The sequence below is a fragment of the Pelodiscus sinensis genome, chromosome 21, assembly GCF_052426305.1.
Source record: "Pelodiscus sinensis isolate ZL-2025 chromosome 21, ASM5242630v1, whole genome shotgun sequence".
Taxonomy (NCBI): Eukaryota; Metazoa; Chordata; order Testudines; family Trionychidae; genus Pelodiscus; species Pelodiscus sinensis.
The window spans coordinates 19,658,515-19,676,024 of record NC_143072.1 but is presented as its reverse complement, the minus strand read 5'-3'; the positions used below and the strand labels follow the sequence as shown (position 1 = coordinate 19,676,024).

General features: G+C 44.3%; 1 protein-coding gene across 6 annotated transcripts in view; it reads right to left on the bottom strand.

Moving 5' to 3' along the window:
* The window catches only part of ACACA (acetyl-CoA carboxylase alpha), a 237,340-nt gene extending 220,182 nt beyond the window's left edge, over positions 1–17,158 (bottom strand). For all 6 annotated transcript variants that reach the window (XM_075904774.2, XM_089772238.1, XM_089772236.1 and 3 more), the window contains exons 1-3: positions 17,050–17,158; positions 9,835–9,881; positions 6,402–6,654 (exon numbers count right to left, since the gene is read on the bottom strand). In XM_075904774.2, the coding sequence (XP_075760889.2) occupies positions 6,402–6,628 (227 nt within the window). In that variant the 5' untranslated portion in view covers positions 6,629–6,654; positions 9,835–9,881; positions 17,050–17,158. The remainder of the gene's footprint in view (positions 1–6,401; positions 6,655–9,834; positions 9,882–17,049) is intronic.
* Between the last annotated feature and the right edge of the window lie 352 nt (positions 17,159–17,510).

Sequence of the window (17,510 nt, the reverse complement as noted above, 5' to 3'; positions counted from 1 at the left end):
AATCAATAAAGGCGCCTCCACCTTTGAAGTGTAACAGTCCCAGGACTGTTGCTACACTTTCAAAGGCAAAAACACTGTGAAGAGTACGGGGCCAGTGGAGAGGTGAAGCAGTGTCAGGCTCCACACGGCACTGCTGCTTTGAAATGCCGCATGCAGCCCGGAGCCATCTGGGAACTCCAGCATTTGCTTATCGGATAGTTGACTAGTTGTTCACATTGCTAGTTTGTTTACATTTATGGCAGATAATGCTGCCTCCTTCTTATTTACAATGTCACATGAAAGTGAGAACAGGTGCTCGCATGGCACTTTTGTAGTCAGCAAAAGGCATTTGTAAGGCATTTTCAGGCCGGATATGCTAAACATTCATATTCCTCTTCCTGCTTCAGACACCATTCAAGAGATCATAGTTCCATGCTGAGAGTGCTAGTTAAAACAATAATGTGTTAATTAAATTTGTGACAACTCCTTGGTGGAGAATTGTGTGTCTTCTGCTCTATGTTTTACCCGCATTTTGCCGTATTTTTAAGTCTAAGATGATGCTCCAACTCCTGTTTTTCATTTTTTTAAAAATTCACTGCAGATTTGACAAGACACAAAGAAGGCACCAATGTGAGATTTCTAAAGACAGTGACAGCATTCAGCCAAAGATTTAAGAATCTGAAGTGCCTTCCAAAACCTCAGAGGGATGAGGTGCGGAGCATGTTTTCAGGAGCCCTAAAAAAACCTAAACTCTGATACAGAAACTAGAGAACCTGAACCACCAAAACAGAAAATCAACCTTCTGCTGGTAGGATCTGACTCAGATGATGAAAATGAACATGCATCAGTCTGCACCATTTTGAACTGTTAGCAAATAGAACCCATCATCAGCACGGATGCGTGTCTCTGGAACGGCGATTGAAGCATGAAGGTACATATGAATCTTTAGCAGATATGACACATAAATCTCTTTCAACGCCTGCTACAAAAGTACCATGCTAACGCCTGTTCTCACTTTCAAGTGACACTTGAAACAAGAAGTGGGCAGAATTATCTCTTGCAACTGTAAACAAACTTATTTGTCTGGGCAACCGTCTGAACAAATAGTAGGACTGAGTGGAAACTAGCCTCTCCATTTTGGAATGCAGTTATTTCTGGACCTAATTCTACATTTGTAAGTTCAACTTTCATGTTAAAGCTAGTACAAGTACGCTAGTGCAGTAAGTGAACTGAAAATACAATTTTTTTATTTTTACAGTGCAAATATTTACCGTGAAAATATAAAATGAACTTTGTATTCTGTGATGCAATTAAAATCAATATATTTGAAAATGTGAAACATCAAAATACTAATTTATATAAATAACTGTCTGATTAATTTTTTAATCACTTGACAGCCCTAGTAAATGTGTTTTCTAATATACAGATGTGGCATTGGCTAGTGGGTGAAAAAGGCACAGGGAGCCAGAAGACCGACCTTCTATCATGGACTCTGCAACTAACATGATTTTTGCGAATTCAAATGGCATTTGAACACTCTTTGGATGGGCTTTCCCAAGCTATAAAACAGGAAGATGAGGACAGCTTATGGAGTGTTATTTGAGGATCAAATCAACTAGTGAGGTGATCTCAATGAGGTGATTTTTTCAGCTGTGTTCCAGTGCATGGCCTGAGTTTTCCCGTTGTGAAACTCTGCTTGAGGTGACATGGCATGCCTGATGAAATTGCACCTGGTCAAAAGGGCACACATGATCACAACCACAACTTTGGAGCTTCCTAATACAGTCACCTAGAATTGCACAAGGACTTATCTCCACAGAGCAACTAGACAGTGTTTAAACTGGAAGAGAAAGTGAAGGGGAGGAGGATTAATTGTATGTTTATTCTGAATCTCTGAGTTACTAAAGTTCAAAAAGCCCAGATCCCCAGACAAAATTCTTCACTGCCTTCCTCTGTAAAACAGTGCTAGTTTTCAGCTTGGAGTGTGGGGCATACATCACACCCACCACTTCTTAATCTCAGTTATCATAAATTCCACTTTGTTAGTCCAGTAACAAGCTATGGATTAAATAAATAATAACTGTCAATGGTCCAGCTAGCCCAGTACCGGTCTCCAACAGTGGCCAGTATCAGAGCTTCTGAGAGAGTGTACCAGGCAACACTGGGGAGATTGACACCCTACTCCTCCTTGCATCTGGCAGTCAGAAGTTCAGGATTAGGGTGACCCATCTTGGCTAATAGCTACTGATGGACTTATCCTGCACCAACACATCTAGATTGTTTTTAACCCAGCCATCACAGTATCTTACAGGACTGAGTTCCACAGGTTAATTGTGAATTGCATGGAAAAGTACTTCCACTTATTTATATTAAAATGGCTGCCTATGAATTTAGTTGAGTGACCCCTGGTTTTTATACTGGGAGAAAGAGAAATCCTTCACTGCCTTCCTCTGTAAAACAGTGCTATTTTTCACCCTATCACTTTCTCCATGCCATTCTTGATTTTATACACCTCTATTATATTCCCACCAAAAAATCTAATTAAATCAGACACAGGAGATAACTGTTCCACACTGCTTGGCCTTAGCACAGACCCTGCTGGAATATCATGTCCAATTCTGGACACCACCCTGTAGGAAAGATGTGGACAAATTTGAAAGGGTCCAGAGAACTGCAAAAAAAAAGTGATAAAAGGTTTAGAAAACTGGGCATGTTTGGTTTTGAGAAAAGACAACTGAGGGTAAATCTGACAACAGTCTCCAAATATTTAAACGGCTGTTAAAGAGGATGGTGTTCAACTATGCTCCAAGTCCACTGTAGGTAGGACAAGTAGTAAGGGACTTAATCTGCTGCACAGTACATTTAGATTAGATATTAGAAAAGGAAAAAAAAACTTTAAGGGTAGTTAAGCTACGGAATAGACTTCCAACAGAGGTCTTGGAGGCCCCATCACTGGAAGCTTATAAAAACGAGTCAGACAAACACCTGTCAGGAATGGTCCAGGATGGTTTACCTGGTCCTGCCATGGGACACTGAGCTTGACCTGATAATATCTCAAGGTCCTTTCCAGCACTACATTTCCATGATTCAATGATGCCTTGCCTCAGTTTTCATATCTGTAAAACAGTGATGCTTTAAGACCTGCAGATGGAAGACAAGGAAAACTGCTCCTATTCATTTTAATTTCTCTAAAAAGGTAACCCCAGGACGTAACTTTTTGTTTGTTTGAACTGGCAAATCTCTCAGCTGGATTGCACAACAAATGACCTCTAAAGAGGGTATCAAAGCAAGCAAATTATGAAAGAGGGAGCTCAAGGCTGAATACCTATTACACTAAGGATCTTTGTTGCCAGTTAATGACAGAGGCGTGACAGGCAGGAGTGGCCAGAACTTTGATTTTTGCCTCTTTCCATGGCTTCTCACCACATGAATGCAAAAACACCTTCAGTTTCCTTAGTATTAGAAATGTATAAAGTCTTAGGCCTAGTCTACACTACATCCCCATCAATCTAACCTGCGTAGCTGAAGTCAACATACTTACTGTAGTATCTTCCACATGGTACGGTCAATGAGGGCTGCCCTCCTGTCGACTCTGGCTATTCTTCTTGCCCTGGTCAAGTACCAGAGTCAACAGGAGAGCACCCACTCACAGGTCAATTTATCACTTCTAAGCAGACACAATAGATGGACTGCCAGTGGATAGACAGTGTAGTGAAACAAGTCTTTAGTATCACGTTCTCTGTTCTATCAAAAACCTTTTGTTTGATAGACTATTAGGGCTAAAGGTCATTGGACAGTAATTTCCTACAGATTGGCATCAAAATTTTAGAACTTGCTTGTGATTTTGCTGCCCCTTGGCTAAAAGTCTCAAAAGGACTTCACAGAAACCTTAATAAAGTCTCTGAATAGGTCTGTGATTAGGTATTATCACTGCAATTTTCTAGAGGATAAGGTTAAAATTTTCAAAGGACTCCATTAATTTTGAGTGCTTAACTTGATGACCACTAGGACCCAATTTTCATCGCATACTCACAACTCCAACCAAACTCAACAGAGCCAGCAGACGCTCAGCATCTTTAAGGATAAAAAAAATCAGGTCCTGGCTATTCTTCATCTTGGAAACCCAAAATGAGCAGACCCTCTTGAGTCTTTTGGCCAAGGTCACAGAGCATACTAGTGGCAAAGCTAAGACTTCCAGTTCCATCCTCTTGCCACTAGATCACTCTTCTTCCCAGGATGGTACTTCAGAGACATATATTACACCTGTGTCTAGAGAACCCAAACCGCATCAGTGCCCGGTAGTGCTGGTGCTATATAAGCTAAGGGTGTTAAGCAGGTAACAATCAGTCTATAAGGGAAGGTGCTCTGTCCCAGCTCACATTGGTCCCGAAGCTACCCCCATTGTAGCAGCATGGCTATAGCAGAGCTATAGCAGGGGTAGCTCATAGTCCTGGCTCCCGCCGGTCCAAGACCCCTGCAGCTCTGCAGCCCGGGCCATCATGAACAGGGGCTGTTGCTGGAGGAGCCTTAGCCTATGCCCATGATGGGCCACTTCACAGCAGCCTTCCCTACCCCTACCCCGCTCCTATCTCTGAGGCAGCAGCATGGGGGTGGGCAAGTGGCACGCAGAGACAGTGCTGGGGGGCACTGACTCCTGTTCCCCCATGCTTGCTGCCTCTCATACAGAGGCAGCACGTGGAAGGAAGCAAGTAGTTGAGTACTCGACTCAACTCCTCACTTACATCCCTAATATAAACACATAGCAAGAAAGAGTCTCTCTTACAAAGAGTTTGCTGTTCAGAAGTGGCATCCTGAAAGGCAAGCTGTGTATGACAGGTGAGAAAAGCATCATAGGACCCTCCCCCCACCATTCATTTGGCATAACAGCAGGCACAAAATGCTGAAAGCATCAACGAGGCACACCCATGTGTGCTTTGCAAGCATCACCATCCACCCCTACCAACAGCTGGAGATCACAACAAAACACAGCATCTCTAGAGGGCAGGTGTCATTCTGAAGACTGAATAAAGAGCATCCTGACTCTCTTTCCCAAAGAAACATTCACATCAGATGGCGACACCTACAGAAACCACCATCATGTCCATCTTATTTGACCCATAATAGGGGAGATGAAGTGGCATCTCCCTTACAAGGCTAAGATCCCCTGAACTGCAAGCAGCAGCCACGTTAAATGTCAACTCACTAGACAGCTGCTTCTGTTATTCAAAATGAAGAGTTTCTCCCATCCTCTATAAAAACATGATTACAAACCATAGAGTACCCACATGGCACTCTCTCAGAGGTGGAGTCATTACTTGGAGAAACACAAGCATTCTGACTGCAAGCACCCAAAATATCCAACCCCACCTGACAGCAACTCTGCAAGCAATGACTTCCCGCACAACTGAGAGATTTTAAAAGAAAACCAGGACAGGCTCTAACTCTCCATGCAAAAAAATCAAATAGGATTGACTGTGGGGTCAGCAACAGTAGGAACCTCAAGCTTGTAGGAGTTTGGGAGTAGGGGAGACAAAATATCCACTATTATGATTATGGATATACAAAATGTTAAAGTCATTTAGGAATTTAAAAAATATATATTCCATTAAAATTACTGGAAGACCTGAATCTAACCCCTGTATCTAACTCATGTGGACTGCTCTGAAAAATCTCAGCCAATGACACCATGACCTGCCGAGAGCCATTAAGGAAGGCAGCATCTTTTCTGTTAACACGCATTGCATTTTGTAGCAAGTTACTGGCAGATGTGCTAACCACTGCTGAACCTGACCCAGAACAGGTGATCAAGGAAAGCCCAACTTGGTTTTAACATGCAAGGTCTCTCTTGAAAGCCATTAGATCATAGAGTCAAATGCAATCGCTGGATTTTGAAAAGACTACAGGCACAGGTAACGTTGCAGTCAAGATGTACCCTTTGTAGCTATGTAAGTCTACTGAAGGATGCTCAAATCTAGAGAGTCGAGGCATATGCCAGTCATTACAGGAATACTACAACCATCCTCGTGTAGAAAAACACATGACGGGCCACGTACATTATTAGCTTCCTGTAAAATATGGTCTTTGCATCTGCTGGTGGTCTGAGATACTAGACTTAGTCCAGCATCTCTTCTGGTTCTGTTATCAGACAAGATCCCACATTCAGGAGGCTCCCTGCTTTAGTACATCATGAAATTTTAATCAGTCTTGTCCATGCACCCCAAATAGCTTATTAAACAGGGAGAAAATTAACAACAAGATAGCATCCCTGCCCCATACTACTAGTGCACCAGCTCACATCTCAATCGCATTAGGTAAGAAGGATGGCTGCAATGGAGCAATGATATGAAGTCTTTCTAGGTCTGGAAGGAACAAGGGGGAGAAAAGCTCGCAGACTGGATTGGACTAGTAAGGTTTTTCCATACCTTATGTGACTAGCCAGGCTATCCGTAACGCTAGACAGTCCCAGGTCCGAAGGGGAATCTGAGCAGACAGACAAAGGGGACAGAGATCTCTCTTTCTCCTCAAGCAGATCAAGTTTCACCAAGGAGCTTGTCTCATCCTCGGAGTTATCCTCAGACACAGAGCCAAGGATGAAATTAGAGTGCAGATTCACCTCCAGGGGCTTTGGGTTAGAGGAAGACTCCTCCATAGTGGCTCTGAAGTGGGCTCTCAGCACTATAGGAGATAAAAGCAAAAGTTGAAGTTAGTATTAGCTTCTAGGGGAGCCCAAAAAACTTCCAAGAATATGCAAAAGCCAGTTTTATTTGTGGCCAGACACACTGTTGAAATACCATAGCTGGTATTGGGTAAGAGGTCAGGATGCAGGCTAGTTCCTTGGGTTATTTCAGTGACTTTTCTGTTTGTACAAGTATCAATGCAACTGGTCATTCTAACCTGTTGTGAAAGCTGCTGGCTCAGATAAAGCTACAGGAAGGACAAACAATCCTTAAGCAGGTACAACTTTAGTTATAAAATCAATGGCTAGAAAACAAACATCGAGACATTTATTATTAAACATTTATATTTTAGTAGCATCTAAAAGGCTAAACAGCCTGGAGCCCACTGCACTAGACACTGCACAAACATCATAATTGGCAGTCCCTACCGCAAAGAGCTTCCACTGTAAAATACAATACACAGCGAGGGATTGGGACAAACATGCTAACTGGGGTATGATGAAGACGACGACAGCATTACTTGTTCCGTAACTGGTGTTCTTAGAGAGGAGTTGTTCAGGGCTATTCCACAACCCGCCCTCCTTCCCCACTGTCAGAGTTTCTGATAAGAAGGAACGGAGGATGAGGAGACTGCACAGCATCCCTTTACTGCACCATGAAGTTGCCACTCCAGGGGTTGGTTACCAGAGCTGCTCCCCTCTGGATGCTGCTGAGGGAAAAACTTCCAGCACCAGTGCACGTGGCGAGTGTACATGTACACACACACACACACACACACACACACGTACGTACGTAATGTGGAATGGGCATAAGCAATCACTCAGAGAACTATGTTACTTAACATCACAGCATCCCTTTAAAGAGGTCACCTTTGCTGTGAAAAGCTGATGCCAAATTAGTATTAAGCAACTGGTGTTTGCAATATATCAACTATAACAGATAGGTGTAAACAAAATTAACACTTCTTTGTTTTTCCCTATACAAGCAATCTATCCCAATCAAAGTATTTGGCATTATTCCTGTTTTATCTCAGTCTTACAGGATTTAGATGTGAAGAGCTCATAGGAGGAAACGAGACAGCATTAAATTCTAGAACACCAGCATTAAGTTCTAGAACATCTAGAACATTAAGTTCTAGAACAACATCAAGTCCAGTCCCCTTCCCTCACAGCAGGACCAAGCACTGTCTAGATCAGTGTTTCTCAACCAGTGATACGAGAACCCTTAGAGGGTACATCAAAACAACTGAAATTTGGAGAAAACTGAATTTAAGTTTTACAGCGTTTTATTATTTTTGTACTTTTCACACCCAAAAATGTCATTGCCTGCCTGGCTACGATTAAGTTGTTTAAACAAATGTGTTGCAATGGTAGAAAAAATTGTGTGTCTGAAAACAGCAGGTACCGGGGGTACTTTTTTTTTTGTTTTTAAATAAAGTTGAGAAACACTAGTCTAGATCATCCATGACAGGTGTCTGTCTAACTTGCTCTTAAATATCTCCAGTGATGGTAAATGGAAAGTACTGATATGAAAGAATCAACAATAAAACTTTACAAGAGCAGGAAGCCTAATCTGCAAATTGGAAGTCTCAGGCACTAAAGATTTTGATCAATATCATATAAAAAACCTGGCAATTTTCAAGCTTGGTATAGAATTATGATAGAATACTTGATATCTGACAGACTTCAGGATCCATTTAATACATTTTAGAAGGAAAAAAATGTGCATTATGGACTACTTGAAATTCCTCCATTCCTAAACCAGGTACAGCATGAGCAAGAGCAATTTGAGCTTTACTTACACACGCCCCTGCCAAGGAACCTCAACCTTAACCAAGAGGGACCATCTCCAGGGAGAATTCAGTCTCCATGGCCCACTCAGGCCTGAATTTCACCCATCTCTCTCGGATTACCCAACTGCTGCTACTGCCCAGCGTGGCACAAGACCTAGAAGCATGAAATCCTGGCAAGGATTGTTTCTTCAGCAGAAAGACACTGAATATGGGCAATGATTTATCCCATGTAAAGTCTTTAATGTTCTGGCCTTAAAGGAGTGAAGACTATATTTAGTGTCTGTGAGAGGGCATAGGAACAGCAGGGTGCAGGCAACAGACCCAAACCTGTACTCTGCTGAATTCTTTGAACTTTCATTGAAGTAACAGAAGCATTGAGCGTGCAAGCGCCCTGCAGGATTCAGCCTACGAGACAGGGAAGGTGCACTTTTAAGAAACCGCATGCGTGGGAAGAGAGGCATTCATAAAAAACCCTGTTGAACCTGGATACAGTGAAAAAATAAAAAGGAGGTGGTAATCTTAGCGAATTCCTAACACAATGCACTTACCCAGCTGGGGACCACGCTAGCAACTTCATCGAGCTTAAAATGAAGCAGACTGAAGCTGGCCTCATAAGGGACCATCTCTTGGAGATGCAAGTCGCATCGGGCACAACTGCTTCTTGTCCTGATTCTCTCGTCAGGAACCTACACTACCACACTCTCTCCACAGCACAGCATGTGGATTGCCTGGCTGTCTCTCTCCTGATCAATTCAACACCATTGCAGAAACCTTGGGCATGAGTGGTAAATTAGTCTCTCCTGTTCTCTGACTGTGGCACATAGCTATTCTGTCTGCCAACTGAAGTGCTTTAGCCTTACTCAAGTTGTTGGGCTTCATAAGGGGCTCTGGGGCAAAATTTATGAGTCTAATATTGAGGAGAACAAGCTATATAATCTACTGGTCTTTTCTGGCCTTAAACTCTGTGACAGAGAGGACAACTATTATGGACCATCTGCACACTGCATCCCCCGCTATACAGCCTCAGACAATCAGACAGGGACCTGCATCTAAACCATTGGTTTACCACCTTATGTGTAAGTGCAGTGCTGAACGACCTCAGACAGCAGCAGCTGAGACCTGTGGAGCTCAATGCAGGAGTCGCTACTGCATGAGATACAAGACATCTTAGCCAAGGCGGTAGCAATCTCATCACACTCTAGCTGGTCTAGCTGGCACTACAGTGTGACAGAGTACAGGCATGGGTTACATAAGCAATGGACAAAAGCCTCCATCACTGAAGGAAAAAATCACTTACAATTTCGTATTTTGACTCAACAATATGAAAATGCCATAAAACCACACAGTAAAACACTGACAGATTAAGGACTATTCACAATAACTAACCTCTTGTAATTGCTGCAATTTGAGCAGTTATCCACCTCCAAAGCGAACTGGAAAAGAAGAGACAGACACCAATAAATACACAATAATATATTTTTGATATGCAGCTCCTGTACTCAGAGGATCGCCACAGCTCTGTCAATCACCACAAGGCCCTGGTGAGACAGGCATGCTTCTCAGCGTACAGAGAGTGAAGGAGACACACAGAGAAGGTCGACGGCTTGTCCAAGGTCGCAGAGCATGCCAAGAATGGAATCCAGGACTTCCGACTCTCAGTCCCATGCTGCGCTGAGTAGACCATGTTCCCTCCTATTGGTCACTCACAAGACAATACTTGGTAGCTTTGGGAGCAATTTGCTAAGAAGCATCTAAAAGGCCCTTTCATTCAACTTGCATTTGTTGGAACTGCAAGATTGAGGGGGAAAGGCAACATGATTTTTCCCGAAGTTTAACAACTGAGTTTAGTGCTATGAAAGAGAGAGACTGAAAACACTCACAGTGCAGGCGAGGCCGGCTCGGGGAGCTTTTCCCACGCAGCTGTGCCAATATATCTTATATCTGTCCTGTAAAACCTCCTTCTATTACAGCCTGAAGGCTTTCACACAACCCTTCCTGTGCACCTCCATTCCTGCAGCAGCAACTCCTAGTCTGGCCCTGGGTTCTCCTCCACAGCCGAGCCAAAGCACGACACCCCAGTGCAGGGGCCTTTCCTCCTATGCTGATCCTTAGATTCTCCTGAGCAGAGGCGGTCGATTGTATTGAACTATCCCCCACTGAGGAAGGGAACAAACAGGGACCAAACTCATTTTCAGTTGCAATCTAAGGTTCTCAAAACCACAGGAAAAATAGTCCTGTCCAATCAGGGCTAGCGCCAAACATGTTTTAAGTCATTCTACTAGACATACGCATCATTCTGACTGGTGAGCCAGACATCACCTCATACAAGAAAAGCCACCTTTTACTAACCCTGGACAGATTTTTTTGCCTTGTAACTCAAAAGACTTTGCACTTTCCAATACATCCAAAAATGCCATTAAGTTTCAATTAAGATTAAATACACAAAAACTGTAACTGTGGACAGTTCTCTGTCCTCTCCAACAGAGCTCGGCTTACACAAGAGTCTGCTCTTGCAACTCTGCTGAAGAATCAGGGCCTAAATGATTAGCCCAAACATTAGCAAAAGGCACCAAATGTTATTTACTGCAGTCAACAAGCCAAGACCAAAATCCACAATGGGGGATCTTTCACAAAGAGGCAGGGGGGCAGGGAAGGAGAGAAGAGGGACACCTTGTTTTTTAAAACCCGTCTCTCAAAAATGCCTTGTTCAATTTGTATCAAATGTGTCAGAAATGAAAAATTCTACTCTGGCATCAAATCATATGTGGAAAATTTCAGCTGTATTGATGTAGTACTGGCACTGCTGCCATAGTGGGGGAGACTAATCTATGTTACACTGTAACAACGCTAGCTATGAAATGAGAAACTACTGTCTCAGAGACTTAGCAATTCTCCAATCTCTCATCTCAGGAGAGAAAAAACTTTATACGTGTTAACTAAGCCTTGGAACACCATCTTTAGAGGGTGGGTTTTTTTTTTTTTTTTTTTTTTGCAGATGAGGAAACTGAGGCACAGAGAGGCTACATGGCTTGCCCAACAACTCAACAGCAACTCATGAAATTCCTCATCTATGCTCAAACCACTTGATTATTTTTCCTCTTGGTACAACTCTACTCTACACAGTCATCAGCACGTCTCAGTCCTCTTCTATAGGCCATGTTGTATAAGGCGAAAGCCACAAAAGTTCTTGGTTTAAATTTCCATAAATAGTTACTAGGCACCACAATTCAATACATTAGCTATCCACTCCCTACTTGTTCTAAATATGTTGAAACTTCCTTATTTTTTTAAACACTGGATTTTGGCTTTTCTTGTTGCTCAAATGAACTGTAGCCCTTCCCAAAGAGCTTCTCAGAGAAGCAAGTAGGTTTTCATATTGTAGGAACAGGATTCTAAAATCCCAAGAAAACCTGGCAAGATGTATGGTTTTCTTAAAAACTTGGCTGTCCAAGTTTTTAAATACACAAAATCTTAACTGTGCTTATTCTAAACACCTGGGTAATGGCCTGATCCTGTATCACTACAATCAACGGGGAACTTTGCAACTGACTTTAAGGATGTTAATGGGTGAGGCTTACCGGTTACGGTAAGTAGGTATGGGCTGGAGCAGCCCCTCACCCGCCGCAGGCAGGGGCACTCCAATCTGGCCACAGCAGCTTCCATCTGTGGCAGGGGAGGCCCACTCCAGGCCCCCCCACTCCCATCCAAACACCCCATTTAATCAGTTAACTTTTAACTGGTTAACCAATTAAACAGGATTTTACATCCCTCATGGGAGTCAGACTGAGCCTGAACAAAAGAATAGTCATATCCCCTTCACAACAGTTCTCCCCTGCTCATCTAAAATGCCTTGCTTCCAGAGGTTTCAGATGTTATTAAAACAGTTTGTAATTTGCAGCACAAGGCAGGCTTTGCAGGAACTAGGGTGACTAAAAACTGCACAGCAAGGTCCAGATTTAGACTCCAAGGCTACAGAGCTTTAAGCACATGCATAATTTTATTCACATTAGAACCACTCATGAATAAAGTTACCTTGGCATAAGTCTGTGTAGGATCTGAGCCATATTCTCCTTTTTAGTCTCCAGACCAAATCAAATTAACCAAAAGATGGAAAACTTGTTTTTGCAATTGCCCAACACTTCAGACTCAACAAGGAATCTGCAAGTCACACTGTGCTCTTTAGGTAAGGAAGACTTGGCGATAATGTTGATGATGCCCAAAGCAAGGCAGAACCCAGAGCTCACGCTCTTCCAGAGTTGCACGAACACTAGTAAAAGCAACTTAAAAAAAACCCAACACCACGGGTAGTCCCATGACATCTTAGAGACAAGCAAAACTATATTTTTATATCAACTTAAAAAACAACAAATAGTCTGGTAGCACTTTAAAGAAACATGTAGATGGTATCATGTAGATGGTATCAAAACATGTAGATGGTATCATGAGCTTTCGCAGGCACGGCCTACTTCTTCAGCTTTCATAGGTAAAACCCACTTCATCAGATGAGATGATCTACTAACAGGCAGACATAGGGAGTAAAGCTCTGAAGAAGAATTGGGCCTTTCAAGTATATGAGAAAGTTCCATTCATTTTCAATCATTATTCTACTGCTGTAATGCCATTTAGAGTGACACTGATGTAATTTCAGCTCAAATGTAATTTTTAAAGAAAAATCTTTTATAAAACTATTTCTGAAGTAAATTCCTTTATTGATTTCTTTTACATTTCAGGGGAAACAAATGGATTTTTTAAAAATTAGATTAGTGATTCCACAAACACTTTGAAGAGGTAAAGCATGATATACATTTAAAGAATAATGATAATGATTGTAAGTAATCCTAAAAAATATACAGCATTGTTAACACTGACAACCAGAAAGTGACTAAGAAACAATAAAAATAACCAGTCGAGTTATAGTTGTTTGCTTTTGCATCTATTCTAGATGGACTTTGGAGATCTATTTCTAGATAAATTGAGGATGAAATCCCACAGTTAGGGGCAAAGTCATAACTGTGAGCATCAGAAAGCCACAACTACCGGCCTAGGATCCTAGGGCATGCCCAATACTGCTGCATCTGAGGACTAATTCTGGAAGCCAACTTCTGCCAACAGATATTACAACAGAACTAATGGGCCACCATCAAGAGCATTCTCTTAATCTCAACCAATAGGACAAAGTCAGACCAGAGAATCACCCAGGCATTACACTTGTTTCCTCTGTTTTTTCTATCCCTTCTACTAGGGATGTGAAAGTGTAAACTAGGGATATAATAGTGTAGTCAAATAATCAATATGGTCAATTAACCAATAAGCAGAACCTTATCAGTTAATGCTATAGACTACATGCATTTCTCCCCCCGCCCCCATTAGTCAATTTTTTAGCAGGCTCGCCAGCAGCCCAGCTCTGGCTGGTGCCATGTCCGGGACCTATCCCTGCTGCAGCTCTGCATTTAAAGAGTATTAGGAGGCAAGCAGGCTGCCCAGCTCGCCTCCCCTCCCCCAAGACTGGTGCTGCTGCCTCTGTATCAGAGACAGGAGCACAGGGAGACAGGCAGCCCATCCACAAGGGGAGCTGGTTTTTAAACTGGCTCCCCTCACAGACCAGCTTCCGCCTTGCACCTCCACACTGCTGCCTCTGATACAGAGGCAGCAGCGTGGAGTGGGAGGGGCTCCTTAGGAATGGAGCAGGAGCTCACTGGCTGCCAGCCCCACCCCTGGGGACCATAGAATAGTCGAGTAACCTATCAGAATTCATGAGGTTAATCGACTATTCTATTAACAGATATTTAACATCCCTAGTGTAAACATGTACATGGTTAATCAAGAAACTGGGCTCATTGGTTACCCTTCTCGGCTGCACGCAGGCTCCTGGAATGCGCATGGAACTGGCTTAAAAGCTGGCTCCCAGGGAGCCACATGCCCCCTGCTTGTAACCATGTCAAGCTGAAATTTTCAGTGGTTACACTTTTACATAATTAATCACACTTTAACATCCCTACCTTCCACCTAAGATGTTATTCCCACTCCCTTTATACTAGATCCGGTTTTGTTTATCATTTGTTCTGCAGTTTCAATTGGATACTACCTACTTCCTGACATAAGCTGCTCTGCGCCACGCAACAACAGTGAAATATAGTGTATTGTAAAGTACTTTTGGATCTTTGGAGCCCACGCCTTTTAAACTTCCCAGGATATTTTATTCTACAACTCTCAATAGGTTTAAAAAAAATCCTGATTAAGAATAACAGACCCCCTACTCAGCAATGCATATGCATTCAGCAAAGCACTTAAGCACATACCTAAATCCTATCAAAGTCAATGAGATTAAGAACATGCTTAAGTGCTTTGCTGAGGTCTCATTGATTTCAGTGGGATTTAAGTGTTTTCCAGAACAGTTGTAGAATAAAACACAAGCTGTTTCCCTCTTTTATCTGCCTCCTTATGGGACCTCAAAGAAATGTTCCTTTTGAAAGCATCAGTAGTCATTTCCTCCCAAAAAGAACAGTAAGTGTCTATTCAAATTAGGGAAAGCAATGTATATATGTTAAAATAAAGCTACGTATGTAAAATAATCCTATTTAAGTAACAGGGGTTGCACTTGGGAGGAATACAGATCAGTGAATTTAAATATTAATGGCATTACAGAGCAGCTTCCCAAAGACTGAGAAATGTTACAATTATAGCGCTTTATAGTAGGATACTAGGATCCAAAAATCAGTGTAAATAAACATCTTGAGAGGCGGAGGAAGAGCTGTATGTAGTAATCTGGATCTGAACCAGAGGAGTCCATCTATTTTCTCTCTGGGGCTAACACTAGCCAGTGTGACTCCAGACAGCATGGGGTCTTGCCTGCATTACAAGATGAGGGAATGGAAGCCAGAGATCTCTCTTGCAGCACCTAAAACTTCTATGCTGGAGCCCCATCAGACATTTAGGATTGTGACTAGGAATGATTTCTGTGGCAGCAGAGCTGAAGAACTCCACTCACAGACTAGGACCCCATTGTGCTCAGCACTGTACAATACAGTACAAAAAGACGGTTCCTGCCTACATGCTGGGGTTTCCATGAATTCCCTCAGTCCTCTCCTCCCTCGCATCTCCAGATGTTCATTTAGACTCCTCAAATGTATGTACTTTAGATTAAAAAGGATTTTGATTATTACTGTTTTCAAAGGAGGAGGCAGAAAATATAAACAATAGCAGTAAGAGGGGACAAAACTCAAAGAGCACACCAGCAGTATCTCAGGGACCAGAGCTAAGAGCATACACATGCTAAGAAAAAAAAAACCTACCCACGTGGCTGGATTTTAACAACAGAGTTACTATCTAAGAAATGCCCCAACACACACAATCAATTGAGAGAGATACCCTCCAGCTACGATTTCAATCACTCTTGAACTCATTGGAAATGACAGAGTCTCAACTCAGCCTACAAACAGCAACTTTCCCCTGCCCATCCCCTTTGCTTCCAACTGCAATTTGAGCTGCCAGAAGCCCTACTCCTGTTATCTCCATTCACACTCACTGCTCATGCACTGACTCAGTGCAGCCAGCACCCCATAAGGTCTAGGAAGGATATTACAGGGAGGCTGACAAACACATGCACCCCGCCATTTACCATCACCTATTGTCTCCTTTCAGGCATCTCCATCTGCCCCAATAAACTTTACCATCTCCACCCCATCCTCACAACCCATGCACAGCTCATGTTTCCCAACCCTAGCCACGGAGCTTGGGTGATGATTATACCACCCCGATTATACCTACCCCCACCAGTACCAAGGCTGATGGGGCCATTCACATTAACTCGTCCTCCCTCCAACAAGCCTTAGCAACTAATTCACCTACACCCGCCAAGAAATCTTCCACTCTCTCAAAACAATCGTATTTGACACACACCTATATACACAACTTCAGCATCAAAACTAGGAAAAATATGGCACCTTCTCCCTTATTTCCCATCCTCTACCATAGTAAATATATTACTACTTTCTGCAGCACAGGGGACCTCCCCCCCCACCACACACACACACACACACACACACACATTTCCTAGAGCAGCAGGGAAACCCTTTCACTCAGGGACCCTCACGTTTCTTAAACCACCAGGGATCCCTGCCAGCCCGCAAGTTCCCCCCTCTTTCTCTGGGCACCCCAGTGGGGAGTTGAGCCCCCCACATACACACACACACACTCTTCCAGGGGAGCCCCACCAGGCTGAGACCCCTTTTCCAGGGGGCACCAGGGAGCCCCATGAGGCCAGAGATGAGGACTCCTCTTCCCAGGATGCTGTGGCTGAGCCCCCCTCCTCCCGACACTTCCCAGGACCCCGGTGAGGAACCCCAGGAAGCTGGGCCTGAAACCCCCTTCCCGGGGCGCGGAGGAGGAGCCCCGCTGCACTCCTAGGGCACCTGCGGGGCTGAGGCCCTTTCCCCAGGGCCCCCCCCCCGGCCTGGGCCTTCACACACACTTTCCAGGGCACGAGGGGGAGCCCCCCCTTCTGAGGGTACCCGTAGGGCGCCCCGCCGGCCCGGCCCCCCGAACCCCTCCTCCCCCGGCGGGGGACCGGCGGCACGTGCTCCCCGCGCGCAGCGGGCTCACCTCAGGGTGGCAGCTGATCGGGGGCGATGGCGAGGCCCCTGCGCCCGGCGCCGGCTGGTGATGCTGCCGCCGAGATGGCTGACACACACACGCTCCCATTCACTGCCCCGCCGGCCCCGCCCCCCTCCGCTAGCCCCGCCTCCCGCCGCTCTGACAGCTCCCTCGCCCACTCAGGTGGCGTGACGGGAGAGGTTTCCTCCGGTTATTCACCTCTGACCTCCCTCCCTTCAGTCCCTCCGCCGTCCCATGAGGACTGCTCCGTTTCCATTGGCTGCCGGCTCGCCTACAGGAGGGTGGGTGTGACCAATCGCAGAGCGCCGGAGGCGTGGCCGATGAGGAGATGCCTATGGCCTGAGCGGCCCTGGCCGCTTTGCCACTGGCTCTGCTGGCAGAGGGAGGCGCAGGCTCCTTTGCAGCGCCGGCTCCCTGCCCCTGGGGACACAGACCCGGCGCCTCCGCGG